This window comes from Camelina sativa, chromosome 14, assembly GCF_030686135.1.
Source record: "Camelina sativa cultivar CO46 ecotype springtype chromosome 14, ASM3068613v1".
Taxonomy (NCBI): domain Eukaryota; kingdom Viridiplantae; phylum Streptophyta; class Magnoliopsida; order Brassicales; family Brassicaceae; genus Camelina; species Camelina sativa.
Window position 1 is genome coordinate 13,683,010 of NC_141893.1, and position 21,388 is coordinate 13,704,397.

At 34.9% G+C, this 21,388-nt stretch overlaps 2 protein-coding genes and 1 pseudogene across 2 annotated transcripts; 1 reads left to right on the forward strand and 2 right to left on the reverse strand.

The window, feature by feature from the left end:
* Positions 1-976: 976 nt before the first annotated feature.
* On the reverse strand, positions 977-3,998 carry LOC147928175 (uncharacterized). Its single transcript, XM_087483175.1, has 9 exons — positions 3,581-3,998; positions 3,289-3,492; positions 3,130-3,219; positions 2,940-3,047; positions 2,608-2,859; positions 2,489-2,527; positions 2,101-2,400; positions 1,486-2,004; positions 977-1,408 (listed from the first exon to the last, which is right to left on the reverse strand). Exons 1-9 carry the CDS (start codon positions 3,773-3,775, stop codon positions 1,133-1,135), a joined length of 1,983 nt encoding a protein of 660 aa, XP_087339301.1. The 5' UTR covers positions 3,776-3,998; the 3' UTR covers positions 977-1,132.
* On the reverse strand, positions 3,999-6,371 carry LOC147928176 (uncharacterized). The gene is made up of 3 exons (XM_087486040.1): positions 6,330-6,371; positions 6,041-6,097; positions 3,999-5,943 (listed from the first exon to the last, which is right to left on the reverse strand). The coding sequence occupies exons 2-3, from the start codon at positions 6,070-6,072 to the stop codon at positions 3,999-4,001; spliced, it is 1,977 nt and encodes a 658-aa protein (XP_087342166.1). The 5' UTR covers positions 6,073-6,097; positions 6,330-6,371.
* An 8,474-nt stretch (positions 6,372-14,845) lies between these two features.
* Positions 14,846-19,952, forward strand: LOC147928177 (uncharacterized; annotated as a pseudogene).
* The last annotated feature ends 1,436 nt before the right edge of the window (positions 19,953-21,388 follow it).

A 21,388-nucleotide genomic window follows, 5' to 3' on the forward strand; every position in this document is an offset into this window, starting at 1 on the left:
TTTCCAAGCTTTCAAACTCATATTATAAGGATACATTGTATCTAACTAGTCTGTTAGATGAATAGAAAAATATCATAACCTAATATTAGATGTAAGATAATGCTAAATATCATCACCTAATGTTAAATTAGGAAGGTTGGGCTATAAAATTCTTATCTAAGAATTTTTTTTTCTCTTTTAATAAAAAAATTATCATTACATTTAAGCTAAATCATGTAATATAATGATGAAAGAGATAGAAAGAACAGACTCATAAGATGAGAGTTTTTTTTTCTTTCTAATGTTACTATTGATGGTGTGAAGTATTCAATTCTCTACACCAATTGTAATTTTGAAATTTGTGAAACACAAAGAAAAATCACAAACTATTTTTCAAGTTTTGCTTATGTACAAATATTATAAATGGTATATATATACGGTGGAATCATATTCAAACAAATGTGAAAATGAAAAGGTTACATAATCATATTCAAATCTAAGATCTAGCTAACATATCGAGTCCTTGCAAATGCTTCTCTCACTACAACAAATATGCACATTGTTAACCAGAGAAAAACGCTATCATAGGTCTTTGATAGCGTTTTCATGAGCGCTGTTTTAGAGCACTGTTATTATATGTACCCCATATACAATAGCACTTATTACGTATGCTATGTTATAAAAATATAACATAGCTTTAAGAAATTGCTATATTATCAAGATCATAATTTTGAAAAAATTTATACAACATTTGTTTTTTCGTGCTATGTTATAGTTTTATAGCATAGCTCTAATAAACTGCTGTATTATCAAGATTATAATTTTGCAAAAATTTATACAATATTTAATTTTTCGTGCTATGTTATACATATCTAATATAGCTGTTGCGAAATGCTGTTTTATCTTGTTTACTGTGCTATGGTATATTCTTTTATCATAACGTTTACCTGTACTTTTATAGCATTTTCTGATATGTGATTATAGCACACATAACCTGTTTTATAAAATCTCATAAAATCTGATTAATAAACGTCTCAGATCCAAAATACATAACAAAAGTCTCAAGAACATCAGTTTACCATCAAAGTCTCAAGAACATCCAAAATAAACAAGCAATCTCAAGTACTTAACATTACACAATAAAACCATCAGTTTAAGACATAATGACCTTGTTCTCTGGCCAAGCAATGCAGGAGCTAAGTGCATCTTCAATAATCTCTATTTCATCGGATGGCCTCCAAACTTTTACATTTTTCACCTTCACAACATCTATCCACACTTTAACTGCATTAGAACCCAAGCGAGTAAAGTGAACCTTATGTTCTGGATCATTTGTTCCCCATCGTCCTTCAGCCACAACCCTATTCTTTTCAGTTAAATCCATCAACTTGCACTTCTTATTCTCCTTGGAAATAACTTTATTAATGCGCTGCCATGTTTACAATATAAACCATCAGTCATCATATAATTAACAAAAACAACTTCATAACATATGAAAACACTTACTGGAGACTTCCTGAGAGGAGACTGTGATGGTAAAGTATTCTTTATTGGTGATATTGGACCCGTTGCATCATCAACAGGAGACTCAGAACCAGATGCAGACTTAGAAGACATAGATGCAGATTTGGCCTGCGATGCAGCCTTTGAAGCTGTTGCTGAAGTTTTGGACTCTGTAGCAGACTTAGAAGCTGTGGTTGCAGACTTGGCCTTTGATGCAGACAAAGAAGCATGTGATGTAGCATTCTGACCAGTTGGAGTTGAGGGATTTTCAAAATCAACCTTACTCAGGGGCCAAGATACGTAAGCCATCAAACAGTCCTCAAGAAATGACATTTCAGCTGTAGGTCTCCATAGTGATGTATCAGGCTGCTTTACTGAATCCACAAATACTTTAACTGCTTTTGGTCCAAGAGGAATTCCGTTAACCAACGCACTTGGTTCTTGTGTCTCCCAACGCCCCTCAGCAACAATGACGTCACCCTTAGACAAATCCAATAGTTTACATTTGTTTCCTTGTATACCCTGTTAAACACAATCAGTAAACAAATCCAATATAATTAATTAGCATTATAGACAGGGGTAATACATTGCTAACACATTGCTAGAAATTATAAATACCATAGGGGCAATGTCTTCCATTTGGATGTTGTTGTCTACCAGTCTACACTTATCAGTTGGCCATGCGATTATATGTCCAACAGCTTCTTTCATATGAAAGATCTTTTGTGCAGGTCTCCATAGAAATGCATCTGGTTTATATGCAGCTTCAACTAACACTTTGAGATCATAAGGGCCAAGACGACAGTCATTCACTATGTCATCCGGATCAGAAGAAAGAATCCGACCCTCACCAACATTTTCATCAATGTCAGACCAATCAACAAACACACACTTAGGATGTGCTCTTTTGTTTACACTCTGCAACAATTTCATGAGCAACTAAGAATCATAAACGACACTAAGAAGAATCACTTAGCTGATATGAAAAGAAGTAAGAATATGTTACTCTTGCAGCTGAGTTTTCATCCATTTCAGCTTCTGGTCTCTGTAACATAAACAAAAATAACATCAATTTATATTACTCTAACTGGCTGATGAATAGTAGAGAACTCTTAAGTATCTAACCTGATTCTTGATTCTGCCAAGTTCACTTTCCAAGGCATTGACCTGTTTTACTAATTTTACTTGCCGCTCTTCCATTTCAGCCATACACTTGCTCTGCATTTGTAAACAAGCTAATTTGGTCTTACTCATGCCTCTACCCATTGCCCTCAGCCTACCAGAATTGTCAGGTCCTAAAAGCTTGGCGAGGTGATCTTCATCTGGATTTGTTAAAAATGCTGGAGCATCACTTCCACCAATTTCAGCTGCTTTTTGCTGAAAAACATAAAGACAGTTTCAGGTTTTACTAGTCGATAACACACTATTTACTGGTGTACAACTCTATTCAGACTTACAATCAAATCAGCTGCATTCGTATCTACTGGTGTACCATCCTTTTTGGTGCGAGACTTGATCCAAACATCTAGTCTTGTCACGCTGGAAGGATCTTCACTTTCAGCTTTCTGTTCCAGAAAACAAAATTTCAGTAACAGTACAAGCACTATGTATAATAATAAACAACATAGTTGTAGTATATATGCTTGCCATTTCTTCTGTTAGTCTGCTGATCCCTTTACGACTAGTGGTGTGAGGTATCTGATTCTTTCTTTTTGCTATATATTTCTCACTCACGGCCTAATAATGAAACATGTTAATTACTAATCACCAATCAACTACTAAACAATTATAATCACAAGTAATTACCTTAAATGCAGCACTAGTTTTGAGTTTGACAAATTTTTGCCAATCAACAGGACCAATATTTGGTGGTCTCAAATTCATCCTCTCTTGGTTATTTGCAGCCAAATTTATAGCCTTCACCGTGACAGACTTGTGTGATCGCCACAAATGTCCCATCTGGTGAATCACAGATATCCTTTGCCAATCTTCATCAAGCTCAAACCTTGCCTGCATTCACTTACACTCACACCATAACTATAAAAGTAAACATGTTCAATTGAGAGACTTTTTAAAAACAAAAAAAAATTCTTGTTACCTGAACAGATCTCCAGAGAAGTGTTTTAAGATCTGGACTCACTTTCTTCCAGTTAGGTATGTTGATAGGGATGTGTTCTCGCATCAATGTCCCTACATATGATGCCAACTTTACTGACCCTGGACCAACCGCTACTCCAAGTACATTGTAATCAACTTTCACTCTAACAGATGGATCCTTGGCTAGGTTTTTCATCTTTGTTGGTCCTCGTTTTCTTTTACGCGTAGCAGGCTGCTCATGTTCTTCAGACAACACAAACTCTCCTACTGGTTCTTCTGGTTGCTGTTGAGTTTGTGGTTCTTCGGAATGATGCTCCTCTTCCTCCACATGCTGTTCTGTTGCTACAGGTTGGGCCTCCACATGCTGTTCTGTTGCTACAGGTTGGGCCTCCACAGTACAAATAAACTCAGGTTCGTCATCATCCATCTGGACCTTTAAAATGAAATAGTCGTTTGCAAAAAATCTTCTTCTCATTCTTGGACAAAGACCAAGGTGCTGCTGGAAGATATGTTCTCTTTCCTTTTGTGGTAGGATGCAACTCTTTTCTTAGACCAAGATGTTGAAGATCCTTACGAGCATTAAGACCATCCTTAGATTTTCCACAATGCAACAATGTGGATACAATGCTGTGAGTCACATTCTTTTCTATGTGCATTACATCCAAATTATGCCGTACTGGTAGATCCTCCCAATAAGGCAGAGTAAATAAAATGGATCTTTTCTTCCACCTTGATAACTCATCTTCATCTACTTCTACTTCCTCATCTTCATCGGATTCACTTTCATCATCATCACTGTCAAACACTGGTTCTTTATAGACAGTTCTCTTTCTCTTCATCCCAGCCTTTTTCACATTTCCGAAATCATTTTGGAAGTTTTTCAGATTCTGATGAACTTCATGACCAGTTAAAATTCTTGACTTTCTCCTATGCTCAACTTTTCCATCAAACCAAGTCTTCTTTTCCCTATATCTGTGTGTTGGAGCCAAACCTTTTCTATGACACATGTAGACATGTTTCCTGCTAAACTTCAACCACATACTATCAGTATTTTTCCCACACATAGGACATCCCATTTTACCTTTTACTTTACAACCAGCAAGATTTCCATACGCAGGAAAATCACTAATGGTCCAGAGAAGCATTGCCTTTAGAGTAAATGTACTTTTACTAAAAGCATCATACGTTAGCTCTCCATTCTTCCACAGATGATTCAAATCCTCAATAAGAGGTTCTAGGTAGACATCAATATTATTACCTGGTTGTTGTGGACCAGGAATCAATAATGTCAACATTATATTCTCCTTCTTCATACAAAGGTGAGGAGGCAAATTGTAGTTTACCAATAGCACAGGCCAGCTACTATAATTACTATTCTTCATGTTGAATGGATTAAATCCATCTGTGGACAGCCCAAGCCGTATGTTCCTTTCTTCAGCTGCAAATGAAGGATACTTCTCATTCATCTGAGCCCATGTAACAGAATCTACTGGATGTCGAAGTTTTCCATCAGTGCTCTTGTTAGTGTAATGCCACCGTAAGTCCTTAGCCATGTCCTCTGATCTGAACATTCTCTTCAGCCTTGGTATAATTGGAAAATATCTTAATACTTTCTGTGGGACACCTTTCTTTACCTCATTAGTCCGCTTATTAGTCTTCCACCGTGAAGCATTACATTTGGGACATTTATCAAGCTTCTTTAACTTCTTTCTGAAGAGGCAGCAATCATTAACACATGCGTCGATCTTTTCATATCCCATATGAAAGCTCTTTAAAAATTTCTTGACATCATACAATGATGTGTGAAAGACATTACCATCTGGCAACATGCTTGGCAATGTCTGAAGCAGTTCATTGAAGCTCTTATCCGACCAGCCATTATGTGTCTTAATCCTAAACAAAGTCACAATAGCCGATAACTTGCTGTGGTTTGAACAGCTAGGGTATAGTGGGGTTTCAGCATCCCGGATCTTTGCAAGGAACTCATCCTCTTGTTGGTCCTCACCCTCTGCAATCTCACTTAAGTCGCCCACAGGTTGGTCAGCTAAGTCACCTCTAAAAGCCAACTCTTGATCAAAAAATTCAGCAGCTTTATATAACTCAAAAACTTCCTCATTCCACTGAGTTGGTTTACTTTGAAATTCATCTACTGACTTCACATCTCCATGATGATACCAATCACTATGCACCTTGTATGCCTCATCCATCCCTCTTATTACAAGATGCTCAACCACAACACTGTTTAACTGTCGTACTACATTACGACAGTCTTTACAAGGACATATTATCATTTCTATGTCACCTAAAGCCGCAGACACATCCCTTACAAATTTCCAAGCTCCACTTTTATAACCAGGATCAGCTCTTCAATGGATAATTAAAGAAAAAAATCATAACTAAAAGAACATCTTAAAGTATCCAAACCCAAAATAAAACCTAATTATGAAATATAATTCCTTACCTGCATAGATGCACCCATGCCTTGTCCAACATTATATGTTATAATATAAATTTTAACCTTTATAGATAAAATAGAGATACATATTATACAAAGCTCACATTAAGCAACAATTCAGACAATACTGCACTACTTCAGACACATACAGATGCTCTTAAACCAATATCTAACTGTGTAAAATCTCACTAATCTAATCACTATTTATACGAATCAGACTCAAAGGACAAAACATAGCAATCACCAATATTCGTGTGTAATAATAATGTTTAACTATTGGTTGAGTGATACTAACCTGTTGTGTGAGTACAGAGAAATGAGAAGCTTCAGTTCCCCAACATTTCAATCACCAACACTTGGGAAAAAAAAAAAATCGTTCAGTTTATGAAGGCGCAAATACTCAAATCCAAAAGCTATTTTTGAGTCAAATCTGTAAATAATCGAACCCTAACAAAACAGATGGATTCGAAACTCCACATTCTCAAAATCTGTAAATAATCGAACCCTAAAAAACAGATAACGAAATAAATCTAGATAAATCGAACCCTAACAAAACAGATAACTAAATCTGACCCTTATCGAAATCAAAAGCTGTTTGAAATCACAAATAATCGAAACAAATAACGAAATTAGGAGGAAGAAGAAAGACATGCCTCAAAAATGGATTCGAGCTATCAATTGCGATGGATATGGAGATTTAGGGCGAAATTGGGGCTTTTCACAAACGGCGAAATTGGGGCTTTTCACAAACGGCGATAAAACTGAAGAATTGATAAGAAATTTAGAAGAATTTGAGCACACACAGAGAATTTAGAAGAAGAAATCTTCTTAGGTTGAGCTTAGGTTGTAACGAGAGAGAGAGAGAGAGTGTGTCGAGTTTTTGGGTTTTTTTTTTATTTGGCGATTAAGTGAATAATTTCACTAAGTATTGGCGGACAAAAGTCACTTTTGTTTCCCGCTACATAATTTTCCTATCATAGCGTTAATAAGATGCTATTAAAAAGTAAGCGAAAAAAAATCTCATCTTTCATAGCAGTGACGGAAAATGAGCTATATCCGTCTGCTATCAATGTACATATTTGTTGTAGTGTCTTGATCTTAGATTTTATCTCGACATGGATCTCTCTCACCTTCTCCAACATCCTCATGATCATTGGAAGCTCATGCAACAGAAAACCATCTATGTCATTTAGAGGAAGAGGAATTGAAGAGTGTAGTCAACTAGTCATTTTGCCTATCTCAAGAGTATTATCAACAAAGCAATGTGTGATCGCCTTCATTTTTTTCCCAATGTAGAGCAGCTTCTCTCTCCTTATCCTTTTGAATTCAACTCTGGCTGTATTACAAGAATTACGCCTAATTTTAATTATCAAACAAAAAGACGTACGCCTAAATAATTTGTCTCGGCTTGGTTCAGTCACATGGGATAATTCTCTCTATTTATATTGTAAGTAGAAAAAGAAGTAGGCAAATACACCAACGGATAATATACTTAACAACCAAACCGTAACAAATTAAAAGAATAAGAATAGATATATACACCTAACTACGAAGAAAAAGTAGATCTGGAACTAAGTGAGTCCATAGAAATAATAAACCATCTAATAACGTCCTAACCAAAAGCAAAAGAAGAAAGAAAAAAAAACCCATAATTTTGGAAGTATTCATAAGTCAAAGCAGAGCAAAAGATTAATAAGAAAGCAAAGCTAAGGCTCCTTCTCTTCCAATAAAACAAGAAAGCACTCACAACAACCATAATCAGTTAAGCAATTGGTCAACCTACCACTATCTCAGTTTTTTTTTAGAACCATATAAATCTAAAGGGAAAGTAGAATGAATCGGTTCAGTTTATATTATTTTGTAACAAAATAATAAGAAATTTGAAAATGTATATATAAGTGAATAAAATCGTTTTGTTTTACTTATACACGGAAGCCACAAATGTAAAAACAGTTGTTCACACTTTAACCCATAGGCAGTCACAAAAGTGTAAATAATGATTATGTAAAAACGGTTGCAGCCGCGTATGGAATACACCCGTATACTACAATACAACCTAACAGGCTAACAATGTCATCAACTCATCATTCAAACTCTTTCATTTAAACAAATTTAAATGATAAGTATCCTAAGCGATATTCATCCGAATTTTGAACACTTTCACAAACTTTTAATACTTTTGGTATCCTACTATACCTTTTTAAATAGAGTTTTGCATAGTTTGAAACGAAGAAGAGAATGACAGCAATAGTTTATGGAAGTGAGTCAAGTAACAAAAGAGTTTTGGCCTTTTGGGGCATTTGGGAAATGTGTTGTGTGAATTTACGGCATCGTTAGGCATCGTCAATAAAAACCCTCGTGGGTCTCACTTTCCAGATCTATCTTGAAATACGACAAAGCTTTTTGCCAACCAAACACGTGTTATGATCACGTAATCATCAGAAACGGATCTCCAAGTTTATGCTTCGATCGCTTTGATTGACGGGACTCTCAATGTCTCTGTACTTGTCTTCTTCCTACGTGGCATATATTATCACTTTTAAAAAATATACTATAGTACTATATTTTTGGAGTATCGATGTATCCTAAACCTTCTGATTCGTGGACTGTGGTGATAGTGATTAGAAGGTTTTAAAAAATAACCTTCATATAGTTAAGTATGTGTTTAAGAAAATTATCTGCTGATAAGCATCAATCCAATTCTGTATAGGCTATATAGCTCGATTTTCTTACAATATTATAAGTGATTTGTATATATTGAGTCTGAAGCTAGAGAATGATTAGCAGACTAAAATATAGCTTCGCATATTCTAGAGTGGTGGAGTAAGATTATATATTTACAATAGAGTTCGAGAGACATTAAAGAATTGTTTTTGTCTGTTTTATATGCCTATATATACATGTCTTAAAGATTGTGAAAACGACTTGAATGTTATCTATAAAGTTCTGACTTCTGAGAAAAACTTATAGAAAATTTCAGAAAATAACGCAGGAGTCAAGAGTTAGGACTCGATTTTGCTAATTTTTTCTTTTGTTAAAGGTTTTGGTGTTGCCATATTGAGCCACGTTACTAATATGGTCTGGACACCTGTCAGATAAAGTTACCATGCAATTATATTGCGGAAGAAATAATAAGTAATTTCCTTAAACAAATCACAAATTTAGATAAGATGAGTTTAAAATTTTATAGGATCGCATTACGTGTGCGTATGTATCAAGTATATATATTTGCGTATAGGCAGACATATTCGGATATTGTAGAGTCAATGTATTGTGCTGGCTGCAAGACAAATCACAAATAGTTTTTAATAAACTATTGGTTTGCCTGAAGTTATGGTTAAGTTTAGCGCGTACGTGAAAGTCAAATCATATGTATAAAAGTAAGGTTTTTGTTTTTTTTTATTGGTTGATTTGTATTAATTACTTTTTTTTTCCTTTTTACTTATATAATATAATTAAATGTGATGGTGATTAAGTTTACAAATTTAATCAATTCATAGTTAATAAATTGTTCCCAATATATAACTTCTTATATGGATAGTTAACCACCTCTTTTACAAATTTAATCAATTCATAGTCAATAAATTGTCCCTAATACATAACTCCTTATATGGATAATCAACCACCTCTCTTTAGTGTGATTCCATTTATGGATAGTCAAAAAACGTAACTCTTTCTACATTTCCAAAATTCAACAATAAATTATAATCACTTTTCATCCTATAAATATTTATTTTTTCATTCTCTCATTTTCTCATCTCTTCTACTCTATCTTAAATATTGTATATTCTTTTTGTGCTTTTTGTTGTTCCTTTCATTCTCTTATTTCTCATTCTCTTCCACTCTATCTTAAATATTGTATTTTTTTGTCCTTTTTGTTGTTGTATGTATTAGAAAACCAAATTAAATATCATTATAAAAGTTTAATTCTAAATTTTAATTTTAGAGACAATATGATATGTATCTTATAATATTTTTGATTTTTTTTAAATCCATATCTGTTGTCTATTTTAGTTCCATCATCTTATAATTAATCATTCTTTCATTCTCTTCTACTATATTCATGTATCTTAAATATTTTAGAGACTATATGATATGTATCTTATATTGTTTTTGATTCTTTGTTTTAATATATTTCTTCCATCATGCTTTGTCTTCTTATTATTTTTAATTTTTAATTACATACATATAAGAAAATTTTGGTGGCTGTAAAAAACAATTGTTGATGCAGATTCAACAATACTAATTTCGATCAAAGCTCAATGAGGGAATCAAGCTAAAGAAATCATCTTCATTCATGTATATTTTATTTTTAAAAATATGCAATGTTTTAACAAAATAAACTATTATAATAGAATTATTAAATCAAAATTTTTAACTCTCTCTTACCTCCAAAAAATTTGTATTACATTTTTTTGTATACTCATCATTATATTTAGTTCTTTTGATCCAAAATATAATTATATAAAAATCATTATAATATTTATTTAATTCAAAATTTTGTAATTTAATGATTTCCTATATTAATACAATCTGATATTCCATTTCCAAAATTTTACTACAAAGATAAAAATCATTAGAATTTAACCTAGCAATATGGCTTAAATTAAGGTTAATCTAAAAGAGAGAAAAAATGAAATTAATCTTTGGGATTTTTTTATTGCATTTCATAAGATTTATAAGCTTTCACCCTCTCTTATTGGTCCATTTTAGCATTTAATTTCTAAAAAAATAATATTTATTTTTAATTAAATAAAAATGTAATAATGTACATTAATCTATACTTTAAATCCACACTTTACTACTAAATTGTAACTGAAATTACATAAATTATGAATTGACTATTTTTTACTATTTATTTTCATTCAAACACACTATAAATTATAATTGTAAATCTTCTAATTAAATAATTTTAGAAATGTAACTTCCATCCTTTTAAATCCTTTAAATAATTATTCTCACATCATCATCCACCATATCTGAAATTCTAAATATTTTATTTGTTGTGTTTATGTTCTTGTATGGGTTCAAAACTCATGGTAAGAGTGTGATTATATGTTTTGTTAGATTTTTCTTATATTTTGTTCAATTTTATTTCTTTGTTTTATGTATTTCTTCCTTCCTTCTTTGTCTTCTTATTATCTTCAATTTTCAATTACATATATATATAATAAAATTCTGGTGGCTGTAAAAAAAATTATCGATGCAGATTTAACAACACTAATTTCAATCAAAGCCCAATGAGGGAATCAAGCTAAAGAAATCATCTTCATTCATGCATATTATTTTTTATTTTTTTTAAGTATTCAATATTTTAGCAAAATAAACTATTATAATACAATTATTAAATACAATTTGATATTCCATTTCCAAAATTTTACTACAAAGAGGAAATCATTAGAATTTAACCTAGCAATATAGCTTAAATTAAGGTTAATATAAAAGAGATTAAAAATTAAATTAATCTTTGGGATTTATATTGCATTTCATATGATTTTATAAGAAATATATTTAATTAATACTTAATTTTGTAATTTAATTATTAAATGTTTTAGGTAAATTTTGAATATCATAGTAAATTTTTATTTTTATCATTCAAAATATTTTTTAAATAACCGATATATTTTGAAATTGTATGATATGAATAAATAAAGTGTATTATTGACATTTAGGAATTTTTTTTGTTATATATGTTTTTTTAAAAAGAATTTCAAAAATACATCTCTTTCAATACCACTTTTCAGAAATAACATTTTAAAAAACTTTACTAAAAGAAAATTCTAAAAAAATTCTCATAGTTTTATAATTATTATATAATTTAAAATGAATTAACATAACTAATCATTTGAGTCAATCTTGTACTCTGCTGTCAAAAAAAAAATAACTAATACAACCCGCGCATATGCGCGGGATATTACCTAGTAGCAATGTAAATCACACGAAACTGCTGAATATTAATTACGTAAGTTTATGGATTTGTCCAATGATTGATGTTTGTTCTTAGGGTTTGGATACTTATTTATTAAGAAACGTAAGTATTAGATAATCTAATAACAGAGATGATCTGGAAAAGATGCTTGATGCTTCCTTGAGTTAAATTAGATCCCTTTGTTTTTGATTCCACTTGTTATGATGATTGTACATTATAATCCTCAGTTTGATTGGCTAATGAGTAATGCTTCTTCACCCCAGCTTCCCGAAAACAATGAGTCTGTTCGTTTCGTCGCTGCAAGTACCTGCGGCTGCGTCAACCGCAGCTATCGTTGTTCGTTTGGTTGCCGCAGGTACCTGCGGCATGACGCTGCGACAAACGCAGCTTCTGATTTTGAACGTCGATTAGATGTGGCGATTAAAAAAGTTGCGTTTGCCGCTGCCGCTGCCGCCAGCGTCAACGAAACGAACAGACCCAGTGTAGTTTAATGGTTTTTTTTTTGTTGTTTATAAGTTCATCATTGTAACAATGGACTTTAAGTCTATTCCCTCTTTATATGTTATAGCCTTTTAGGCAAAAAAAAGTTTGTTTCATTTTAGATGATATTTTATATTTTAAATAAAATTAATTGATTATTTATGTTTTATAAAATGAAATGTATGATTTTTTAAAAAAATTAGCCCATTAAAAGAAGCCTAATCCAATTCGGCCCAATTGTACCTAAGAACTTTGTAGGCCGGGTGGCATCGGAATGGATTATGATTATCAGTGAAGATGATGACATCTCCTGCTCGATGGTTCAAAACTTCAAAGTTTTGTTCAAACTTTAATTTAAAAGGTGTTTTCACTAAATGAGTTGAAAACAAAAAAAAACTCATCCATTAATTCACCAATGAATGGTTTCAGTTGAATTAAGTCGTTATTCAACAACACCTTAATCTCATAATTTTAATCTCGTAAGCAACTAGGCCAAAGGGTAAAAAAACGGACTTTTCTTTAAAATAATTCAAAACAAGAGATATTACTAGTCGTCCCTTAAACTTTTGAATATGTCAAATCAAAACCATGGATACACATGGTTTTGTAATAAGAAGTAAAATACAACATTGTCCCGACAGAGCACTATGGCCTGTAAATTGTCTCTTATCAAATGCAATCAATTTTCGAATGATCGATATATGATGAGTCCTAGCAATTTATTGCAAAACCAACATTTTGGGATCAATAATGTCATGCGAATTGGGTTCAATATACTTGTCTTTAAAGTGAAGGTAAAGTAAGCAAGTGCTTACAGTTTGCTTAATTTAAATCTCTAAGCTTTGATGAAATCGCTTATTATGTTTAGCTTATTTAGCCGTTTTTATGATGTCAATATAATTTCTTGCAAAAGCAATATAACTCAAAATTCATCACTAGTCACTAATATATATGTTCTCTGTCGTATAGCTGTCTAACAATGGAGAATTTTTTTCAATACAAAAGAGATGAATTCACATAAATTCATCAAACATTACAAATTATTAGAATAGCGAATAGTAATAAAAAATAAAATAAAATTTGCAGATAAACATGGACCGTCAACGTCTTGAAAGATTTAGTTTAAAGCAGGAGCACGTTCCTCACTAACTCTTTTTGACTTTTTTTTTTGTGTCCTACAACTAAAACTCCCAACTAACTTTTCATTAACTGCAGTTCCAACTCATTAACCAAAGATAACCAATTAATCTCAACCATTGATTCCCTTATAGTAAGACCAATTTGGGTGCTAGTACATCGTGAAAAGGACCGTGGACGCCAGACTCCAGTTGTAATAAAAATTATTAGTAGCATTAGTTAAGAACCAATTACCTAAATTTTTCTTGGTTAAGGTAGCAAAGAATATATGAATTGTAGATTTGACTAATCTAATTATTGAATATGTGACGAAGAAATTTTCGTTTGAGATACATTTTGTAGATGAATTTAGAATTAGAAACCCTCACTAAGACGGTTTCAGCTTCTTGTTTCTACGAGATGCATCATGCATGTACACACTTGCCCACAAAAAAATGTCTATCGTTCTTGTTTCAACGATTTCATCATGCTAATTTATGGAATAAGCTTGGCTCAAATGCGTGATAGAAGATTTAGTTTCAAATTTTCGTAAAGGCGTGAAACTATTTCGTCAATGCAAAGTTCCTAAATTGATAAACATTTTATCTTCGTGACGACTAAGTTATGAGACACCTCTCACACGTATCATGCTCTTGTTTATCATAGCTAGCCAAATCTTCTCACGACTTCTATAGTTTTTTCATAATGATTATATATATATATATATTATCAATTCATGCTTCAATCATTTATATGGGTTATTAATCCCCTATCTATTGTAGAAGAAGCAATAATGTTTTTCTTTTGAGTTTTCATAACGACAGTTACGTAATGTTTTTACATCATTATATTTGAAATTGAGTATGGTAAATAACTTTAAATTTATTACAGTTTGGACGACCCACTTAACAGCGCTATATATTCTAAGCAGCAACAGAAATGCTTTGGAATTTCATAAAATCGAATATTATTTGCTATACATTTTATCCTTACTTAACATATAAATTAATTAAGCATGTAAAAAAACATATATATAAACACGTTGACCAACGTTATTATGATATGACATTTAATCAAAATACTAATCGATATAAATGTTAACAATTTTATGTTTCTTTCAAAATGTATACTTTACTTAAATTTAATTAATGGGTTTAGTTACCACTTAATTTTTTAGAGGATTCTACTAATTAAAGCTAGTGTAAGGCTTTCTGTTTGAGGCGACTAGCTGACATGGTAATGGTGAAAAAAAGGCGACTAGGGTTTTTGCGTTTTCATCAAGTCTGATGCCGTTGGAGGGCTCTTCGAGCCGTCTTTCGGCAGATCTCTTGTCGGAGGAGGGTATTGTGAAGGGGGTGAAGGAGAAGGATGGAGGGGTAGGTTTGGTGGAGGTCTCAACGGGTGAAAGTAAAGGTACTAGTCAAGTTCAGAGGATCACAAAGGTGGTCTCATCTTCGCATCAGCCTGCAACGAATGGGAAACTTTCTTTTCTGCAGGTTGCTCAAAAACGCATGTTCACTCAACAGAAATTCACAGTTTTAGAGGTTGATGGAAAGGAGAAAGTGATAGTGCCGAAAGAGATTTTTGTTGATGCAAAACCTTTGTGGGAGGACTTTGTTATTGGCAAATTTCTCAACTCCAAAGCGCCACATGTGGACAAGATTCACATGATTGTGAATAAGATCTGGAGGTTGGGAGATCGGACGTCCTTGATTGATGTTTTTGCAGTCAATGAATCTACGGTGAAGTTTCGTATTAGGCATGAGGGTATGCGACATAGGGTGTTGAACCGTGGAATGTGGAATATAACAGATTTACCTATGATTGTGTCAAAGTGGACTCCTTTTGCTGAGGATGCACAACCAGCCATGAGGTCGGTTCCGTTATGGGTCACTCTCAAGAATATTCCTCCTACAATGTTTACAAACAAGGGACTGGAGTTTCTCTCCAGTGCAGTCGGAAAACCTATTCGGCTGCATCCTAAAACAGAGGCGTGCGTTAGTTTTGACGAAGCTCAAGTCTTGATAGAAGCAGATTTGACTAAGGATTTGCTTCGGGAGTATGTTTTTACGGGAGAAGAGGATAGGGAGTTGGATTTAGTTGTTCAGTATAGTTATCCTTGGCTACCGCCAAGATGCACTGGTTGTCAGAAATGGGGTCATCTCGTAGCAACCTGTTTGTCTTTTGACGCATCGGTTGTTCCTGAGAAGCAAGCTCCGCCGCCTTCCCCTGTTACAGTGGTGATTGAGGATATTAGTTTAGCCAATGACCAAGATCCGGGGAACTTGGCTGTTGTTGTAGCTCCGACTACCAACACTTTGGTTAACTCTTTACCGGGTTTGGAGGAGGAAACGGTGACAGAGGAGTGGATCACACCGAAGTCTAGGCGTGTTAGTCCGGGCAAACCAAAAGAAGCACATAATGTTGTGGCGGTTTCCATTTTAAAGAATTCCTACTCTGTTCTGGGGGAGGACATGGAGAAGTTGGAGGAATCTGAGAAGGTTCAGGATGAGGCTATAGGGGAAGTAGTGAATCCGACTTGCTCAGAGGTCAACAACGTTACCATACGTCAATCTGGACCTACTAAATGTGGTGCACAGTCAGATGTTCCTATGAGAACATATTTGCATCGGGGAACAAAAACAGCAAACAAACAAGGGTCAACTCTTCCTGCTCTTTCTACTAGGGATCCTCCTAGAGATCAGAGTAAGAAGCCTCATTTAAAACATTAATGTCAGGTTTCTGCTCGAATGTTCGTGGTCTGAATAAGTCCTCAAAGCATTGTGTTATAAAGCAGTGGGTGGAGGGAAATACTTTTCAGTTTGGTTGTTTGCTAGAGACTAGGGTTCGGGAACAGAGGGCTCCAAGGTTGGGAAGTCGTTTATTTCCTGGCTGGTCTATTTTAACTAATTATGAATGTAGTCATCGGGGACGAATATGGGTCCTATGGAAGGATAATGTGAAGATGGATCCGTTTTATAAGAGTGAGCAGATGATCACCTGTTCCGTGAAGCTTGATGCTCAAACAGAAGTGTTTTTTTGCTCATTCATTTATGGTTTACACATGGCGGAGGCTCGGAAAGTCTTATGGCAGGAGATTAAAGATCACCATGACTCGCCTATTTTTCGAAATAAGCCCTGGACCTGTTTGGTGGTTTTAACGAAACGTTGGATATGCAGGAACACTCACGGGTTGATGATAACCCGATCATAACAGGTGGAATGAGGGATTTTCAAGCAGTATTTACTCATTGTTCCCTGTCGGATATTGCCTCTCATGGTCCGCTTTTTACTTGGTGTAATAAGCGGGAAAATGACTTAATTCACAAGAAACTTGATCGGGTGTTGGTGAATGCAGCTTGGGAACAGTTGTATCCGTATGCTTATAATGTGTTTGCAGCTGGGGGATGTTATGATCACTTGAATTGCCGGATCATGGTGAAGGGAGAGGGTGACAATCATGGTCGCAGGCGTAAACCCTTTAAGTTTGTCAATTTACTAACTGAAATGGAGGAGTTTCTACCATTAGTTGGTTCCTACTGGTAGAGCACTTTCCCTCTGTTTTTATCAACTTCCACTCTCTTCCGGTTTTCAAAGAAGCTTAAAGGGCTGAAACCGGCTCTTCGTTCTTTAGCAAAGCGTCGTCTTGGCAATTTGGTGTTAAAGACGAGGGAGGCTTTTGATGTGTTATGTGAAAAACAACAGGCCAACTCGACAAACCCATCATCTCTTGCGATGGAGGAGGAGAATGCAGCTTTTAAAAGATGGGATTTCTTGGTTGGGTTAGAGGAGAAATTTCTTAAGCAGAAGTCCAAGTTGCACTTGTTGAAAGTCGGTGATAAGAACAACACGGCTTTTCATCGAGCAGCTACGATTCAGAAAGCACAAAATACTATCAAGGAGATCCACTGCTCTGATGGCCGCATGGTTAAGAAAGAGGAGGAGATAAAAACTGAGGCTGAAAGACACTTTCCCGAGTTCTTGCAGCTCATTCCACCAGATTTTGAGGGTTCCACGGTTGAGGAACTTGAAAGACTTTTGCCTTTTCGTTGTTCTGTCGTTGATCAGCAAGCCTTGACCCGTGTTGTTTCAGGCGAGGAAATTAAAAAGGTCCTGTTTTCAATGCTAAATGACAAGTCTCCTAGACCTGATGGGTTCACGTCAGAGTTTTACAAGTCCACTTGGGAGTTGTTGGGTGCTGAATTCGTTCTTGCGGTGCAATCATTTTTCGCCAAAGGTTTCTTGCCGAAGGGTATTAACTCCACAATCCTTGCGTTAATCCCTAAGAAGGTATCTACCATGGAAATGAAAGATTATCGTCCCATTTCTTGTTGTAATGTGATCTATAAAGTTATTTCGAAGATCATTGCAAACAGACTTAAGAGAGTTCTGCCTAAATTTGTCTCTGTAAATCAGTCAACATTTGTCAAGGACCGTTTGTTGATTGAAAATGTGCTTCTCACCACTGAACTGATTAAGAACTATCACAAGGATTCCCTCTCTGGACGTTGTGCTATCAAGATTGATATTTCAAAAGCGTTTGACTCATTTCAATGGTCTTTCCTCTCAAAGGTCCTCTCTGCAGTGCAGTTCCCACCAACGTTCATTCATTGGATAATGTTTTGTGTTACCACAACTTCTTTCTCGGTTCAGGTAAATGGTGAGTTGGCGGGGTTTTTTAGGAGCTCTTGGGGACTTTCTCAGGGGTGTTCCTTATCACCGTATTTATTTGTAATATGCATGGATGTCCTCTCCAAGCTACTAGATAAGGCGGCCGGCGACCGACTATTTGGTTACCACCCCCGGTGTCAGAATCTTGGCCTTACTCACCTTAGCTTTGCTGATGATCTCATGGTGCTTTATGATGGTAAAGTACGGTCAATAGAGGGTATCGTAGAAGTTTTTACTCAGTTCTCCAAGATGTCTGGTCTATCAATCAGCATGGAAAAATCCACACTATATGTGGTAGGCAATGTACCTCCTCTTGACACTGCCGATTCCCATTTTCTGTTGGGTCTCTCCCGGTTTGTTATTTGGGACTCCCATTAGTCACCAAACGCCTTACCAATGTCGACTGTTTGCCGTTGTTGGAACAACTTTGCAAGCGAATTGGCTCGTGGACGGTCTGTCATCTCTTATTTGCGGGTCGTTTCAATTTGATATCCTCTGTTCTTTGGAGTGTTTGCAATTTTTGGATGGGGGGTTATCGCTTACCTAGGGAATGTATTACGGAGATCAACTCATTGTGTTCGGCTTTCCTCTGGTCAGGGACTGAGCTGAACTCACGAAAGGCAAAGGTAGCGTGGGAGGAGGTCTTTAAGCCCCGAACAGAGGGTGGTCTTGGGCTGCGGTCATTACAAGAGGCTAATACTGTTTGCTGTTTAAAGCTGATCTGGCGTTTGGTTTCGAATGGTGAGTCTCTCTGGGTGCAATGGGCACACACAAATCTGTTAAAAGGAGCTTCTTTCTGGTCGGTCAAAAGTACTTTAACATTGGGTTCTTGGATATGGACTAAGCTCTTAAAGTACAGAGATATGGCTAAGGGGTTTTGCAAGGTTGAAGTGGGAACTGGTGAGCACATCTCTTTCTGGTTTGACAATTGGTCTGATATGGGTATGCTTTCGGATGTGGTGGGGGGAGAGAGGTGTTATTGAACTAGGGATTCCCTGGCGGAGTTCACTCGCAGAGGCATGGGCTCAGCGTCCTCGACGTCGACACCGTGCTGATCACCTTAATGCAATTGAGGATGCCATGAGAATGGGTCAGCAACAAGGCCAGCAGTGAGTTGATCGAGTGCTCTGGCGTGGTAAGAATGATGTTTTTTGGCCAAAGTTCATTACTAGAGATACTTGGAATCATGTTCGCACAACATCAAATGTGGTTGCTTGGCATAGAGGAGTTTGGTTTGGTCATGCTACTCCAAAGTTCTCTTTTTGTGTGTGGTTGGCGGCTCTTGATCGTTTAGCCACGGGGGCTCGTATGATCACCTGGAATGGTGGGGCTGCAGGTTCCTGTGTTTTCTGTCAACACACCATGGAAACGAGAGACCACTTGTTCTTCTCGTGTGTTTTTGCTTCCACTGTGTGGTCCGCCCTTGCTAAGGGTCTGCTTCGCACAAGGTACACTACTAACTGGTCTATTCTGATGGAGTACATATCAAACCCTCAACTTCCCCTGGTCGAGGATTTCCTTATTTGATATGTTTTCCAAGCTGTTACTTATACTATTTGGCGAGAAAGGAACGGGAGAAGGCATGGTGATACACCGCATTCAACTACCACCATCATTGATTGGATTGATCGGCAAGTGAGAGACCAGCTCCTTGCCATTGGTTCCTTGGGCGATCGAAGATATGATGAGGCTTTTACGGTTTGGCTACAATCTCGCTGTTAAGGATGTTTTCTAAGTAGTTTTTATCAGCTTTTTGTTTTTCAAAACATGATGCACAAGTTGTAAAACAGTATATTTTTTTTCTTTGAATATAATTTAACATTAAATTCAAAAAAAAAATTAATGGGTTTAGTTAACTTTGTTGATATATATACCCCATGTTTTAGAAATCGCTAGGCGCTAGTCGGGCGGTCGGGGTGGGTCTAGCGCCTAGCGAGAAAATCGGAGATTAAATGGGGATTAATCGGGGACTAGTTTTTGGATTATTTTATTAAATTAATAGTAAATTAAAAATATATAGTACTAAATATATGTATAATTATGTTTATGTGAAAATAAAAATATCAAATAAAATATAAAGTTATAGTATTGTCTTTAAAGTTACGGTAAAAACATAAAAACGTAATATTAAGAAAAAAATAATGATTTTAATTAAAAATTTGTACATTAGTTATTGTAAAACATCATAAACTTTTAATTTAAATGTCTAAATAACAGAAATATATTTATTCGATTTATATTTGGCTCCAAAAATAATCGGTATATACAATGCGGGAATTAATCGGATTAGACGGTATAATCGAATAATGGATGGTAAGCGGGGATTAGTCATTAATCGAGCCGGAGAAAGTGGGCCTAGTAATTTTACGAGATGTAATCAATGCTAGGCGGGGATTTTTAAAACAGGGTATATACCAATCAGCTTGAAGGAAGAGAGAAATTTTAATCCTACTAACACGGACCCGAGATATTTAAAGTGCTTGTATAACAAAAAATTGATCGGACTCATTATTGCATTAGTTAGTATGGTCACGTTAATAAATCTTATTACACTGCGATTGACGTTAACTTTTGATGTTACTGGTAACAAGAATTCAATTCAAATTCACAAGAAAAAAGTTCAGTTCAAGCCTATATTTGTATCTTTTTTTCGCTTCGCAAAAAAAGTTTGGATTAGTGAAGCATACTCCAACACACTCTCTCTTTAGGGACCCCTTTTTTTTACTGTTATGTCGGCTTGGGTCCGGACTCCGCACACCCTACATGTACAGTATCTATTATTACTCTTATCATTTATACTTACATTTATAATATTTTTGCCAAAAAACTGAATACCTTAAAATATACCGTTGCTCGAATAGATTTACTATTAATATAATAAAAAAATCGGACAAATATTTTATACTATATTGCATATATACTTCCTTTGTTTCATAAAACTCATCATATTTAACACTATTTTTCTTTTTCAAAATTAGGTATGTATATTATGCAAAATTTATTGTCCCAATCTATCCCTATTGTTATTTATATATAAACTAATGATTATTTGTAACATATATATACACATTTGTTTTGCATGTCTCAATATGATGTGTCATTTTGAAACTTTCATGTAAACTAAGAATTAAACATTGAACTTAAAAAAAATGGTAGTA